The sequence below is a fragment of the Thalassophryne amazonica genome, chromosome 3 (assembly GCF_902500255.1).
Source record: "Thalassophryne amazonica chromosome 3, fThaAma1.1, whole genome shotgun sequence".
NCBI lineage: Eukaryota > Metazoa > Chordata > Actinopteri > Batrachoidiformes > Batrachoididae > Thalassophryne > Thalassophryne amazonica.
The window spans coordinates 48,911,848-48,925,383 of NC_047105.1; the positions used below are offsets into that span (position 1 = coordinate 48,911,848).

The following is a 13,536-nucleotide window of genomic DNA, read 5'->3' on the forward strand; positions in this document are numbered from 1 at the left end:
ATGTCCTGTGAGACTTCAACACGAAGGTGCTTTTGCTCCGCCATTAGCAGCTTCGGCACGAATTTCACCACCACTCTTTTCATGGCCTAATCTTCTGTCACAGTAGAATGTGCCGAAAAAGTGCTGATGTCCACCTCTTCCGCAATTTCTCGGATAGTCACACGACGGTCCCGCATCACCACAGCGTTCACTTTGGAAATGACCTGGTCATTTCAGCATGTTGATGGCCAACCAGAGCATGGCACGCTCTCCACCGTTGTGCGGCCGTCTTTAAACGTGTTGTACCGCTCCTTAGTCTGTGTGATGCCCAAAGCATTGTCACCAAAAGCCTTCTGAATCTTCCAAATGGTTTCCACCTGGCTGTCGCCCAGTGTCTGCCAAAATTTGATGCGGCACTGCTCCAGTCATTTCGTCATTTTCCTTGCAATGAAAAAACACCGAGAGCACTACACACGTCCTCACACAAATGCTGCTTGCCAGCAAATGACGCAATCGACAGGCTTGAAAAAATTCACGCATGCACACAAAGGTTCAAGGTTGGCTCAGGCAAGCACGCCTGATTCAAATCAATCAGGTTTTTGCAAAAAAAAAAAAAAAATAGGTTGGATACTTTTCTAACAGACCTCGTAAAGCTGTTATTTATAAAAAAAAAATACAAATGATGAAATGCAATAGGTGCAGTTGAGGCAAAAAAGAACTTGGAATTTTTTTTTAAAGTTCAAAAGTAAAGTTATGTTTGCAACTCTAAGCCTATCATGTACACATTAAATATGTACAAGTAAATTACTGTAAATGCATTTTCACTTGTATGACTGTAATGGAGTAATCAAATAACAACAAGACAGGGATCAATTCTGACTGGAGTCGTTATGTTAAATAATGCCATTAAGAACAACATTTTATTCTCTCATTACAACTCATTCATGAGGATAACACATTTCTCTGTTGTTGTTTAAGCTGATGAACAAAGTTTGAGGAAACACATTTTTCTTGCATTTAAGGGGTTAACCCCATGAACTGAACCTTGTCCTGTTATGTAAAGTCATCTATGGAGAGGTGGTGTAGCTGCTACAGGTGGCAGTTTTGTTGTTAAAATTCTGGATTAGGTTTTTGGCACAGGAAGTAGAGTTCATCCAAGAAAATTTAACACACAAACCACAAAGTATGAATCTCAACTAAGGCCGGGTTCACACGGCAGGATAATAGGCCGATATCGGACTCGGTCTTCCCCTTCCGACAATCTTAAGGACGCCCCGACAATCATGACGACGCTAAAGATCTTATCAGATATTCCTGCCGTGTGTGGTGTGTTAAGAGCGCTCTGATCTGCTCGGAAGGTCATCTAGGGCGCTCCGATCGCAAATCGGGGATATTCAACATGTTGGATTTTCTTGGCCCGTTATCGCAGTGTGTGTGTGGTGTCCCTCCGACCACAAACATGCACGCGGCCTGCTGAATATGACATGCAGCCAATCAGAAAGTGAGGTGAGTCGTACGGAGCAGAAAATAAAATCAAAACTGCTGTTCTGACTTACCACAAAGTCCGGTGGTCGCGCTGTCTCTATGCCTTAAAGAACCCCTTTTCCTTTTCTTCTTGTATTTTTTCCCCTCTGCTTTAAATAGTCCACAAAGTATCTCTGTTTGTTTACTCTGAAGTCACGTTTAATCTCGAGAGATTTTGCAAGATTTCCTGTCTGAGCTGGGAATGTTCGTGTGTGGTGTTGTCCTTACCGTGTGGCTGCACAGCACACACTGGACGACCAACACTGTTAGATCTATGATTTTTTTATCTTCACGTGTGTGGTCTCAGGTTTTGGAAATCTAAAGATAATTTTAAAATGCTGTCGTGTGAACCAGGCTTTACAACAATTACAGTAGCCTGTTAATAACCAATGAAATACAATATTTACATTATCACAAGAGGAAAATATGCGATCACATTTTCTCGACAATATTTATGAAAGTCAGTTCACTAACAGAGTCAGAATTAATATTAGTGATTCTTAATATAATATAGTGTGTGTGTTCCCCATCTTCTCATTTCAGTTCTGGTGGAGTGCATTTTAAATTGGGTGCATTTAGCTTCAAGCTATTTTGACTGCATCTTAAGCTCAGGTCTCTGTTTTAGAAAATAATTTATGAATGTTCAGGTTTGGATAAAAGGGCAACTGGTCGATTTTGGCTTGGATGCATGTTTGGATGGGGAAAGACTGATCCAGTGAGATGATGCAGCATATCTATCTCTCTATCTATCTACGAGGTCTGTCCATAAAGTATCGTACCTTAAGTATCGTATGTTAAGTCATTATACGGTGCATCCAGAAAGTGTTCACAGCCCTTCACTTTTTCCACACTTTGTTACAGCCTGATTCCAAAATGGATGAATTTCATTTTTTTCCTCAACATTCTACACACAGTACCCCATAATGACAATGTTTTATATATATATATATATATATATATATATATATATATATATATATATATATATATATATATAAACTAAGTAATTTCATCCTTTGCCATGAAGTTCAAAATTGAACTCAGGTGCATCCTGTTTCCACTCATCATCCTTGAGATGTTTCTGCAGCTTAATTGGAGTCCACCTGGGGTAAATTCAGTCCATTGCACATGATTTGAAAAGGGACACACCTGTCGACATATAAGGTCCCACAGTTGACAGTGCAAACCAAGCGTGAAGTCGAAGGAATGGTCTGTAGACCTCTGAGACAGAATTGTCTCGTGGCATAAATCTGGGGAAGGGTACAGAAACATTTGTGCTGCTTTGAAGGTCCCAATGAGGGCAGAAGCCTCCATCACCTGTAAATGGAAGAAGTTCAGATCCAGCAGGACTCTTCCTAGAGCTGGCCCCCCGTCTAAACTGAGCGATCAGTGGAGAAGGACCTTAGTCAGGGAGGTGAACAAGAACACATGGCAGCCCGTCTGGAGTTTGCCAAAAGCTACCTGAAGGACTCTTAGACCATGAAAAACAAAATTTTCTGCTCTGATGAGACAAAGACTAAACTCTTTGGCATGAATCCCGGGCGTCATGTTTGGAGGAAACCAGGCACCATCCCTACAGTGAAGCATGGTTGTGGCAGCATCATGCTGTGGGGATGTTTTTCAGCAGCAGGAACTGGGAGACTAGTCAGGATTGAGGGAAAGATGAATACAGCAATGTACAGAGACATCCTGCACAGTAAAATCACCAGTGTAAAACTGATTGTGACAGTGTTAAATTAACACTGCCAGTGTACAAATGGTCCTACTCTGGTCAGAGTGTTAATTTAACACTGGTTATTGTATTTACTCCATTTTGGAATAAGGCTGTAACATAAAATGTGGGAAAAGTGAAGTGCCATGAATACTTTCCAAATGCACTGTAGCTTCTGAAAATGTTTTGAACACTGCTGTAGCAACCTCTTTCACCCTGCTATCAGAGCTCAGTGTTGGGTCACACCCTTACATGTTTTTAATTAAATCAGTTACTACTTTACACATTAGCATCGGTCCCCAAAACTGAGGCAAAGCAGTAGAGAAATGTGTCATTGTAGGCATTGCAGGGGTGACATGAAGGTCAGGATTACAGTTCAAGGATCAGTCATATCCATGAAGTCTTTCTCAGGGGGCGGCCCGCCCCGGTACCAGCTACAGGTTGTGTCAGAGCGGCGGATGCAGGCATACTGCCGAGCCTGCTCCCCATTTAGGCTGTTATCCAGCAGCCAGTCTGTCCACAAGCACTCATTCTCTCCTGTAGATGCACACGGCACGGTGTAACACGTGTTGATCTGTGGGGACAAAAATTCAGCTTCTCATTATTTCTACCCTCCCATCTTACCATAAGGATTATGTGGGGTGTGACTGGACATGGAAGAAGAACTGATCTTTGAAAAACACTGTCAGTGTGGATTGCCAGTCATTTGCAACCAGCTGTGTGCACAACCCATCCATCCATTTTTTATACACGCTTACTCCAATTAAGTGTCACAGGGGAGCTGGAGCCTATCCCAGCAGTCATAGGACATAAGGCAAGGTACACCCTGCACAGGACGCCAGTCTGTCACAGGGCCACATACAGACAAACAAACACATACACATCCGCATGCACACCTATGGACAATTTAAAGTTTCCAATTCACCTAACCTGCTTGTCTTTGGATGTGGGAGGAAGCCGGGTGTGCATAACCATGTATCATTAAAGATGGCCTACAGCAGGGGTGCCCAGGTTCAGTCCTCGAGATCTACCTTCCTGACACTCTTAGTTGTCTCCCTGCTCCAATACACCTAAATCCAATGAAAGGCTCATTAAAAGCCTGCTAAATAGTCTTTCATTGGATTCAGGTGTGTTGGAACAGGAAGACAACTAAGAGTGTCAGGAAGGTAGCTCCCGAGTACCGAACTTGGGCACCCCTGGCTTACAGGATAGTGCCTTTTCTGCAGTACTCATGACACTTAAAAAAAGTGTGCACACATGAAATTAGCATCTGAATCCTGAGTGCAATAATTACATTGATTGAATTGTCCGTCATGTCAAAGTCTGTGGCATTCAAGGGACATGATGGAATGTTCAGTGACATCTAGTGGTAAGGGCTCAGATTGCAACCCCTCTTGTACCTTTTAACTGTGTTCTCAAGAAAAGGCTCTCATCAGATCATGCATGACAATCCATATGCCTATGTAAGGTGTACGGTTACCAAATGTTTTATAATAGGCATTAGATTATGATTAGTGGCATCGAAGTAACAAACCATGTGTGTGTTATCATTCAGGAACTTCAGTTTTGAAAACACAGCAGGGCCTCTCTGAAAGCTGGACAGTGACAGCGAAACTGGCTAGCTTGCTAACTGTGGCATTTCATTGTTTGAAAAAGTTTTTAAACAGCATATTGGCACAACAGTGTAACTGACGTTTCCTGTGTTATATTTATGTCAGTCAGTGCTCTTTTCTTCATTGTGCCATGTCTCTGTTTCAGCTTTGTCATAAAAGCACACAAGCAGCAAAGTGTAGTTACTGGTTTCCTTGCAATTCAAAACCGCAACACTAAATCGCATGTAAATCTTCACATATTTTGTGTTGCCATATTGTTTTTGTTGTTGCTGTTGTTTTTTGGGGGAGGGAGTACAGAGAGTTGTTTTTCTGAAAAGCAGAGTTAGCGAGCCAGACAGGAGGTTTTAGAATGTTAATGACTTAAAATGTTCTGAAATGTAAGAATGTAAAATGTATTTTTTTAAATAAGTGACTGCGTCCACATGGGGCTGTGGTCTGTGGTTTTGTCACTGCAGTCAGAAAAATCTGTATTTTGGAGAGGGTGGATTTGCTTGAAGGTAACAGTTATTTACAGGGATGTCATCACAAGCATGATTTTTTTCCAAGATATATATTTTTTAATTCTACATATTTTTTATTTTTCGGAAAGGTTGCACGGTCATACATTTCACATAAAAATACAATACAAATACTGAAGTATGTTTGACTGTTGAATAATTGCAAATAACACATGAAATGTATCACAGATTCATAAGTTGCTTCCAACTTTGAGGTTTATACATATAAATTATAATTTCATCTTTAGAAGTATATCTTAACTTTAGATTACTGAAGTACACCCAGACAGATATATTCATTGACAGATTCATTGTTTTCAGGCAGGTAAAATGTATTGGATCGGGACTGGTATCGGTATCAACCGATAAAGGTTCCTGTATCGGGATTGTACTGGAAATGAAAAAGAGGTATTGTGTCATCCCTATTTAAGGAGGTCTCTCATTCTTACTTCGGCCAAGGAGAAGTATTTGTTGCCTTTTGTCTATGTGTCATTCAGTGAGTTAGTTTGTAAGATAGTCAGCAGGCTTTCTCAAAATGACACAAACAGATTCCAGGTAAATGTGTTGAAGAGAGATGAGTCAAAGAACAGATGATTTAATTTGGGTGCAGATTAAGAAGAAGAGGTGGATCTATCTTTGATCTTTGAGATTTTATATACTATAATGATTTGTTTGGTTGTGATCGTGTCTTTAGCCTGGTCCTGTTGCCTACCCCTTGATCCAAATGTCTTTAATCTTAATAACAGGATATATCAAAACAGACAGCAGTTAAAACACAACATTCTTGGACAGATATGTGATCAGGATTAAAGGTCAGCAATTAGGATCAAAGCTCTGATTAAAGATGAGTGATCAAAAGCAAAGGTCGGCAATCTGGATCAAAGCTTAGTGATTAAAGATGACTGATCAGAATCATTGTCAACAATCAGGATCAAAGCTATGTGATTAAACATGAGTGATCAGAATCAAAGATTATCAATCACGATCACAGTTCAATGATAAGGAACAAAGGTCAAGATCACAGGTAAGTAACCAAATGCAAAGGTGAAGAATCACAATTTAAGAATGAGACGAGACTGGAGGAATAACCTTCTCACAATAAAGAAGAAAGGGAAAAGAGTAAAACATCAACACAAATGTAAACACAAAATACAGCTTAGACATCTTCAGTTTGGTAGAATGTCTTGCCCAAAGTAAGCGTAAAAAAACCCACAGAAATAAAGAGTGGACTTTTACAACTTGGTGAAGGTATGTGCTCTGTCTGTGCTTCCAGTTTCAATCTTTGCTCAAGTCCCCTCTGGAAAGATCACTTTTCATTATACCACAAAGAAAAGAAAGAATGAGGAAAAAAAGTGTTTGTTTTATTTATTGGTCCAAGGCTCAAGCAGTTAGACGACTGATGGATATGTGTGAATAATCAGCTTTTACTCACTCTGCATTCACAGCCCATCTGGTATCTGTAGTTGAGATTTTTCTTCTGTGACAGTGACAAATTGTCCCAGGATTCCACCAGGTCACACTGGCCAATAGAAATCCTCCCATCGCTCCACATGCTTCCTGTTAAATTATGTCACAATACCAACAGAGCTCACCCATTAGCTGCAGTACATATTACAGTCTTCAGATATGCCTTGCTTTGATTAACATTACAAACGCTCATGGCATAGTGATGTAATTGTGATTTTATTATGTTGTTATGTAAGTAACTATGTTGCTATCAAAAATATAACAAAAATTTTAAATGATGTAATTACAGCTGCCATAAATATAGTCACAATAAATATGTTTCTATAGTATCACAACAGCTACTTCTAAAGAGATGTCATTTGTGAAAAAGAATCCTGGAGCAGAGATGTGAGAGCCCACCTATAAAATATTAAAAAATATCAATGTTGTTTCAATTTGGTATTATGTGATAAAGGTTTTTTTCTATAACATTTTTTTACTCAGAAGTCTTTTTTTCCCCGAGTGTAAAATTATATCACAATACACCAAAATTACTGGAGAATGCTCGCTTTTATTTCTGCTCAACCTTTTTAAGCATGTTTGGTTCTTAGTGGTCTTAAGTATAGATTTTTCATCAACAGTTCAAATTATCCATGACCAGTGGCTTAATTGCAATGTCGGGTACCCCAAGGTTCAGTTGTTTTTATGTTCCATCATACCATTTGGATCATAATTTTGAGAGAATATGACTTTTATGCAAAGCAACCAAGATAATTGAAACTTTGGGGAACGATCGTACACAGACTAATGCTTAAAGTGTAGGTGACATGATATGTAATGTTTTTTGAGTATTTAAGGCTAAAATTAAACAACAGTTTAAATGTATCCTTTCCTGGTGCACAGTTAGTGAAGAGATAAATATTCGGATTTTGAACTGCGCGCCACTAAAAATCAGGAACTTCCAGACGAGTCCCACCATTGGAGTTTTAAAAGTTCATAATGACATTACTTTGTCGGTGGATGCAGGGAATCCTGCTGTGCTGGTTCTGTTGGACCTCACAGCAGCCTTTGATACTGTGGATCACACAGTACTTGTTTCCCGGTTAGAACATTTTATTGGCATTCATGGTACTGCACTTAAGTGGTTTAGATCATATTTGGCTGAAAGGAGCTTTACTGTCATGATTGGGGACCTCTCCTCATCAACTGCTCATCTGTCTTGTGGTGTGCCGCAGGGATCTGTCCTTGGGCCGATTCTATTTTCTTTGTACATTCTGCCATTGGGTCAATTATAACCCAGCACAATCTGTCCTTTCATTGTTATGCAGATGATCTGCAAATCTATCTGCCTGTGAGGACTAATGGGAGTGATGCTTTGTCATCATTATTTTGTTGTATTCGCGATGTAAAGCAGTGGCTGTCCCAAAACTTCCTTTACCTGAATGATGGTAAAATGGAGATCATGGTGCTTGAGCGCTCTGGCATACCAAATGTGGTAACACCAAATTTTGGTGCTTTGGCTAACTATGTAAAACCAGCTGTCAAGAATTTGGGAGTGATATTTGACAGCTGTTTGAGGTTTGATCAACAGATAAATTCTGTTGTCAAAGCTAGTTTTTTCCAACTTCGCCTTTTGGCTAAAATAAAGCACTTTCTCAGTAGACGTGATCTTGAGACAGCCATTCATGCTTTCATCAGTTCCAGACTTGATTATTGTAATGCACTTTATTCAGGTATTAATCAGTCGTCTTAATTTTAGGGATGTCCCGATCAGGGTTTTTTTTGGCCCCGATCCGATTCCGAGTCATCTGATTTTGAGTATCTGCCGATACCGAGTCCCGATCCGATACTTTAAAAAACTGAATGAACAATGAACAAATGCTAAATATATAATATTTTCATTTCAATCACCTTATTTTATTATTTTCACTTAAACAGTGCACTTCTCCTTGAGGTAGCTTGAACAATCAAGGAATAATTTATCAGACTTAAAAAATGTACAAATTTCCGTGTTATTTTATTTGTCTAAAAATAAATGTCCAAGGTTCCTTATGTCAGACAAGAAATTATCTAATCTGAAATAACAGGTGGTTTTAATTTACAGATGAAAGGTTTCTAAAGAACCATTTATTGAATTAGCTATTTTAATTACAAGTGTTCTAAACTTTTTTAAATAGTAATCAGAAATTTTGAGGTAACAAACAACAACAAAAACATTTCCAAGGATTTTTCTTCAGAAAACTGCTCTATAAATAAGCAGTCCTGTGACACGTTTCTGTTTTTCAGTGGTTTCTGCACCGATCTGTTTTGTAGAGATCAGTGGTTTCTGCCAATAGTCTTCCGTGTTTTGGCCCGACGCATCATTCCTATTGGACAGCGTGAAGCTACGTCACAGATCAGAGCGTCGAAAGTTGGATTGGGTTTGTTGGGGAAAGTGTAGTGACACGGACCCACAACAGGGGGTGCAAATGAACGGTCAATAGATGAGCCAAAAGGTAACAATTTAATGTTGTGAATGTGCACAAGGATTATACAGACAATCACAGAATCTGATAGCAGTCAATACACAAAGGTGACGTGTGGGCAGGCTCGAGGACAGAAGACGTCTGTCCTGAGAAGAGCCGGAACCACACGATTTCCACCGCCACAGAACCTGGTGAATACTGGAGCCGCCAAGTCCCGAATTCCCAGGTGATCACCGTCCCCGACTGTCGGATCTGGTACTGCTGGCGAGGAGCACAAACAGTGAGATGTGGGTGTGTGCACACCCTGTAACAACAACAGTCAGAAGGTGGAAAGTCACCTCCACCTCTAATCACACACTCGTGCAGCTCCTGTTAAACCATTATCTGGTTTGGGTGTGAAGCGAAGCGTCGCTGTTCACACCAAACACCAATCCAGCAGATAAGGCACACCACAGGAAAACAGCTGCAAAAGAGTTCAGACTATTATTTAGTTTTAAGTCAGCAGAGAAATTACCTTCACAGGTAGATGATATCTCGGCAGCGAGGTGGAGATGACGTCCGGCTTTTATGGAGTGGATTGATGAAGTGGAGATGGGTGACAGCTGTCAACCCCGGCTATGTCTGTGGCGGCAGCGCCCTCTCGTGCCTGAAGCCCGCACTTCAGGCAGGGCGCCCGCTGGTGGTGGGCCAGCAGTACCTCCTCTTCTGGCGGCCCACACAACAGGACCCCCCCCTCAATGGGCGCCTCCTGGCGCCCGACCAGGCTTGTTCGGGTGACGGTGGTAGAAGTCGGCCAGGAGGGCCGGGTCCAGGATGAAGCTCATCTTCACCCAGGAGCGTTCCTCTGGTCCATACCCCTCCCAGTCCACCAAATACTGAAACCCCCAGCCCTTATGACAGACGTCCAGGAGCCTGCGCACTGTCCATGCAGGCGGCGCCGGTCCAGGAGTGCAGAGGGTGGAGGTGTGGTATGGCTTGACAAGTGAGACATGAAAGACCGGGTGGATCCGCAGTGAAGCTGAAGCTACCAGCTTCACTGCGGCCGGACTGAGGACTTTGAGGATCTGGAATGGTCCAATGTAATGTTCCTTCAGCTTAGGGGAGTCCACTTGTAAGGGGATGTCCTTCGTTGATAGCCATACCTCCTGCCCGGGCTGGTAAGCAGGGGTGGGGAACGCCGGCGGTCTGCATGGGCCTTAGCCCTCGTCTGGGCCTTCAACAAGGCAGAGCGGGCGTTGCGCCACACCCGTCGGCATCTTTGCAGGTGGGCCTGGACCGAGGGCACACCGACCTCTCCCTCCACCACGGGGAACAGTGGGGGCTGATACCCCAGACACACTTCGAACGGGGAGAGGCCAGTGGCAGAGGACACCTGGCTGTTATGGGCGTACTCGATCCAGGCCAGATGGTCACTCCAGGCCGACGGGTGCGCGGACATGATACAGCGGAGAGCCTGTTCAAGTTCTTGGTTGGCCCGCTCTGCCTGTCCGTTCGTCTGAGGATGATACCCGGACGAGAGGCTCACGCTGGCCCCCAGTTCCCAGCAGAAACTCCTCCACACCTGGGAGGAGAACTGAGGACCACGGTCCGAGACGATGTCCGCTGGTATCCCATGCAGACGCACGACGTGGCGGACCAGGAAGTCTTCTGTCTCCTGGGCCGTTGGGAGCTTCGGGAGGGCCACGAAGTGGGCCGCCTTGGAGAATTGGTCCACTATCGTGAAGATGGTCGTCATGCCCTGGGACGGTGGGAGACCCGTGACAAAGTCCAGGCCAATGTGGGACCAGGGGCGACGAGGCACCGGTAGAGGCTGCAGAAGTCCTTGTGTCTTGGTGTGGTCTGCCTTGCTCCTGGCACAGGTGGTACAGGCCTGGACATACTCCCGGACATCGGCCTCCATAGACGCCCACCAGAAGCGCTGCCGGACAACTGCCACGGTCCTTCGCACCCCCGGATGACAGGAGAGCTTGGAACCATGACAGAAGTCCAAGACTGCAGCTCTGGCCTCTGGTGGGACGTATAAATGGTTCTTCGGACCGGTTCCTGGGTCCGGGCTCCGTGCCAGGGCCTCCCGGATGGTCTTCTCCACGTCCCAGGTGAGGGTGGCCACGATAGTGGACTCAGGAATGATGGACTCCGGTGGATCCGACAGCTCCGTCTTGACTTCATCTTCGTGTACCCGGGACAAGGCATCCGATCTCTGGTTCTTGGTCCCGGGGCGATAGGTGATCCGGAAGTCAAAACGCCCGAAGAACAGTGACCAGCGGGCTTGCCTGGGGTTCAGCCGCTTGGCGGTCCTGATATACTCCAGGTTCCAATGGTCAGTGAAAACCGTGAACGGCACAGACGCTCCCTCCAACAGGTGTCTCCACTCCTCAAGAGCCTCTTTCACCGCAAGGAGTTCTCGATTGCCGACGTCATAGTTCCGTTCAGCTGGGGTCAACCTGCGAGAAAAGTAGGCACACGGGTGAAGAACCTTATCGGTCTCTCCGCTCTGGGATAGCACGGCTCCAATACCTGAGTCAGAGGCATCCACTTCAACCACAAGCTGGCGGCTAGGGTTTGGCTGCACCAGAACTGGTGCAGACGAGAACCGGCGTTTCAACTCCTTGAACGCGGCTTCGCACCGATCCGACCAGGTGAAGGGGACTTTTGGAGAGGTCAGGGCTGTCAGGGGGCTAACTACCTGACTGTAGCCCTTAATGAACCTCCTGTAGAAATTTGCAAAGCCGAGGAACTGTTGCAGCTTCCTACGGCTTGTTGGTTGGGGCCAATCTCTCACCACCGCAACGTTGGCCGGATCAGGGGTGACGGAGTTGGAGGAGATGATGAACCCCAGGAAGGACAAAGAGGTGCGGTGAAACTCACACTTCTCGCCCTTCACAAACAGCCGGTTCTCCAACAACCGCTGCAGGACCTGACGTACATGCTGGACATGAGTCTCAGGGTCTGGGGAAAAGATGAGTATGTCATCCAGATATACGAAGACAAATCGGTGCAGGAAGTCCCGCAAGACATTGTTTACCAATGCTTGGAACGTCGCAGGGGCGTTAGTGAGGCCGAACGGCATGACCAGGTACTCAAAATGACCTAATGGGTGTTAAATGCCGTCTTCCATTCGTCTCCCTTCCGGATCCGAACCAGGTGGTACGCATTCCTAAGGTCCAGTTTGGTGAAAATTTGGGCTCCATGCAGGGGCGTGAACACTGAATCCAACAGGGGTAAAGGGTATCGATTACGAACCGTTATGTCGTTCAGCCCCCTGTAATCAATGCATGGACGGAGTCCGCCATCTTTCTTGCCCACAAAAAAGAAACCTGCACCCATCGGGGAGGTGGAATTCCGGATCAGCCCGGCAGCTAATGAGTCCCGGATGTAGGTCTCCATTGATTCGTGCTCAGGACGTGAGAGATTGTACAGCCTGCTGGACGGGAACTCAACACCCGGGACCAAATCAATGGCACAATCGTACGGACGGTGCGGGGGAAGGGTGAGCGCCAGATCCTTGCTGAAGATGTCAGCAAGATCGTGGTACTCAACCGGCACCGCCATCAGATTGGGAGGGACTTTAACCTCCTCAATAGCATTTACACCGGGAGGAACCGAGGATCCTAAACAATTCCGGTGGCAGGTTTCGCTCCACTGAGCCACAACCCCAGACGGCCAATCAATCCGGGGATTGTGTTTAATCATCCATGGGAAGCCCAAAATCACGCGGGAGGTAGAAGGAGTAACAAAAAACTCAATCTCCTCCCGGTGATTCCCAGACACTACCAGGGTTACAGGTAGTGTCTTGTGTGTGATAAAAGGGAGAAGAGTGCCATCTAGTGCTCGCACCTTCACTGGTGAAGAAAGCACCACCAGAGGGAGCCCTACCTCCCTTGCCCATCTGCTATCCAGCAGATTCCCTTCTGACCCCGTGTCCACCAGTGCTGGGGCTTGAAGGGTTAAATCCCCCACTCAGGATTGTAACTGGGAGTCATGTTGAAAGATGTGTATGACCCACGTGAATGTTTTGACCCCCCCTCAGCCCAGTCTCTAAGGGCGGGCGTTTGTGTTTTGACCGTTTGAGGCAGTCTCTCTGCTGATGCTCACTTGAGCCGCAGACAAAGCACTCCCCGCGGACCAGCCTCCTCTGTCTGAATGTGGCCCTGCTCGTGTCCCTAGCATCGTCAGCAGGGGGAGCTGTAGCCACACGGAGCGCTGTGGCTGTGGAGCGTGGGGAAGACGGCTCCCTTTCGGACCCGGGAGGAAGAGGGACGGCTTGTGCCTGACCACGCCCTTCGCCTCGCTCCCGTCGG

At 45.1% G+C, this 13,536-nt stretch overlaps 2 protein-coding genes and 1 long non-coding RNA gene across 4 annotated transcripts in view; 1 reads left to right on the plus strand and 2 right to left on the minus strand.

The window, feature by feature from the left end:
* The window catches only part of syn2b (synapsin IIb), a 266,425-nt gene that overhangs the window by 180,775 nt on the left and 72,114 nt on the right, over positions 1-13,536 (plus strand). The window lies entirely within an intron of this gene.
* LOC117506666 lies at positions 881-2,227 on the minus strand. The gene is made up of 2 exons (XR_004559525.1): positions 1,865-2,227; positions 881-1,175 (listed from the first exon to the last, which is right to left on the minus strand). It is a non-coding gene; the product is annotated as an uncharacterized LOC117506666 (long non-coding RNA).
* The window catches only part of LOC117506665 (metalloproteinase inhibitor 4-like), a 43,456-nt gene continuing 33,225 nt past the window's right edge, over positions 3,306-13,536 (minus strand). The window contains exons 4-5 of one of the 2 annotated variants that reach the window (XM_034166204.1): positions 6,757-6,881; positions 3,306-3,788 (exon numbers count right to left, since the gene is read on the minus strand). In XM_034166204.1, the coding sequence (XP_034022095.1) occupies positions 3,591-3,788; positions 6,757-6,881 (323 nt within the window). In that variant the 3' untranslated portion in view covers positions 3,306-3,590. Of the gene's footprint in view, positions 3,789-6,756; positions 6,885-13,536 lie in introns of both variants that reach the window. The other variant, XM_034166203.1, reaches the window with a different exon arrangement.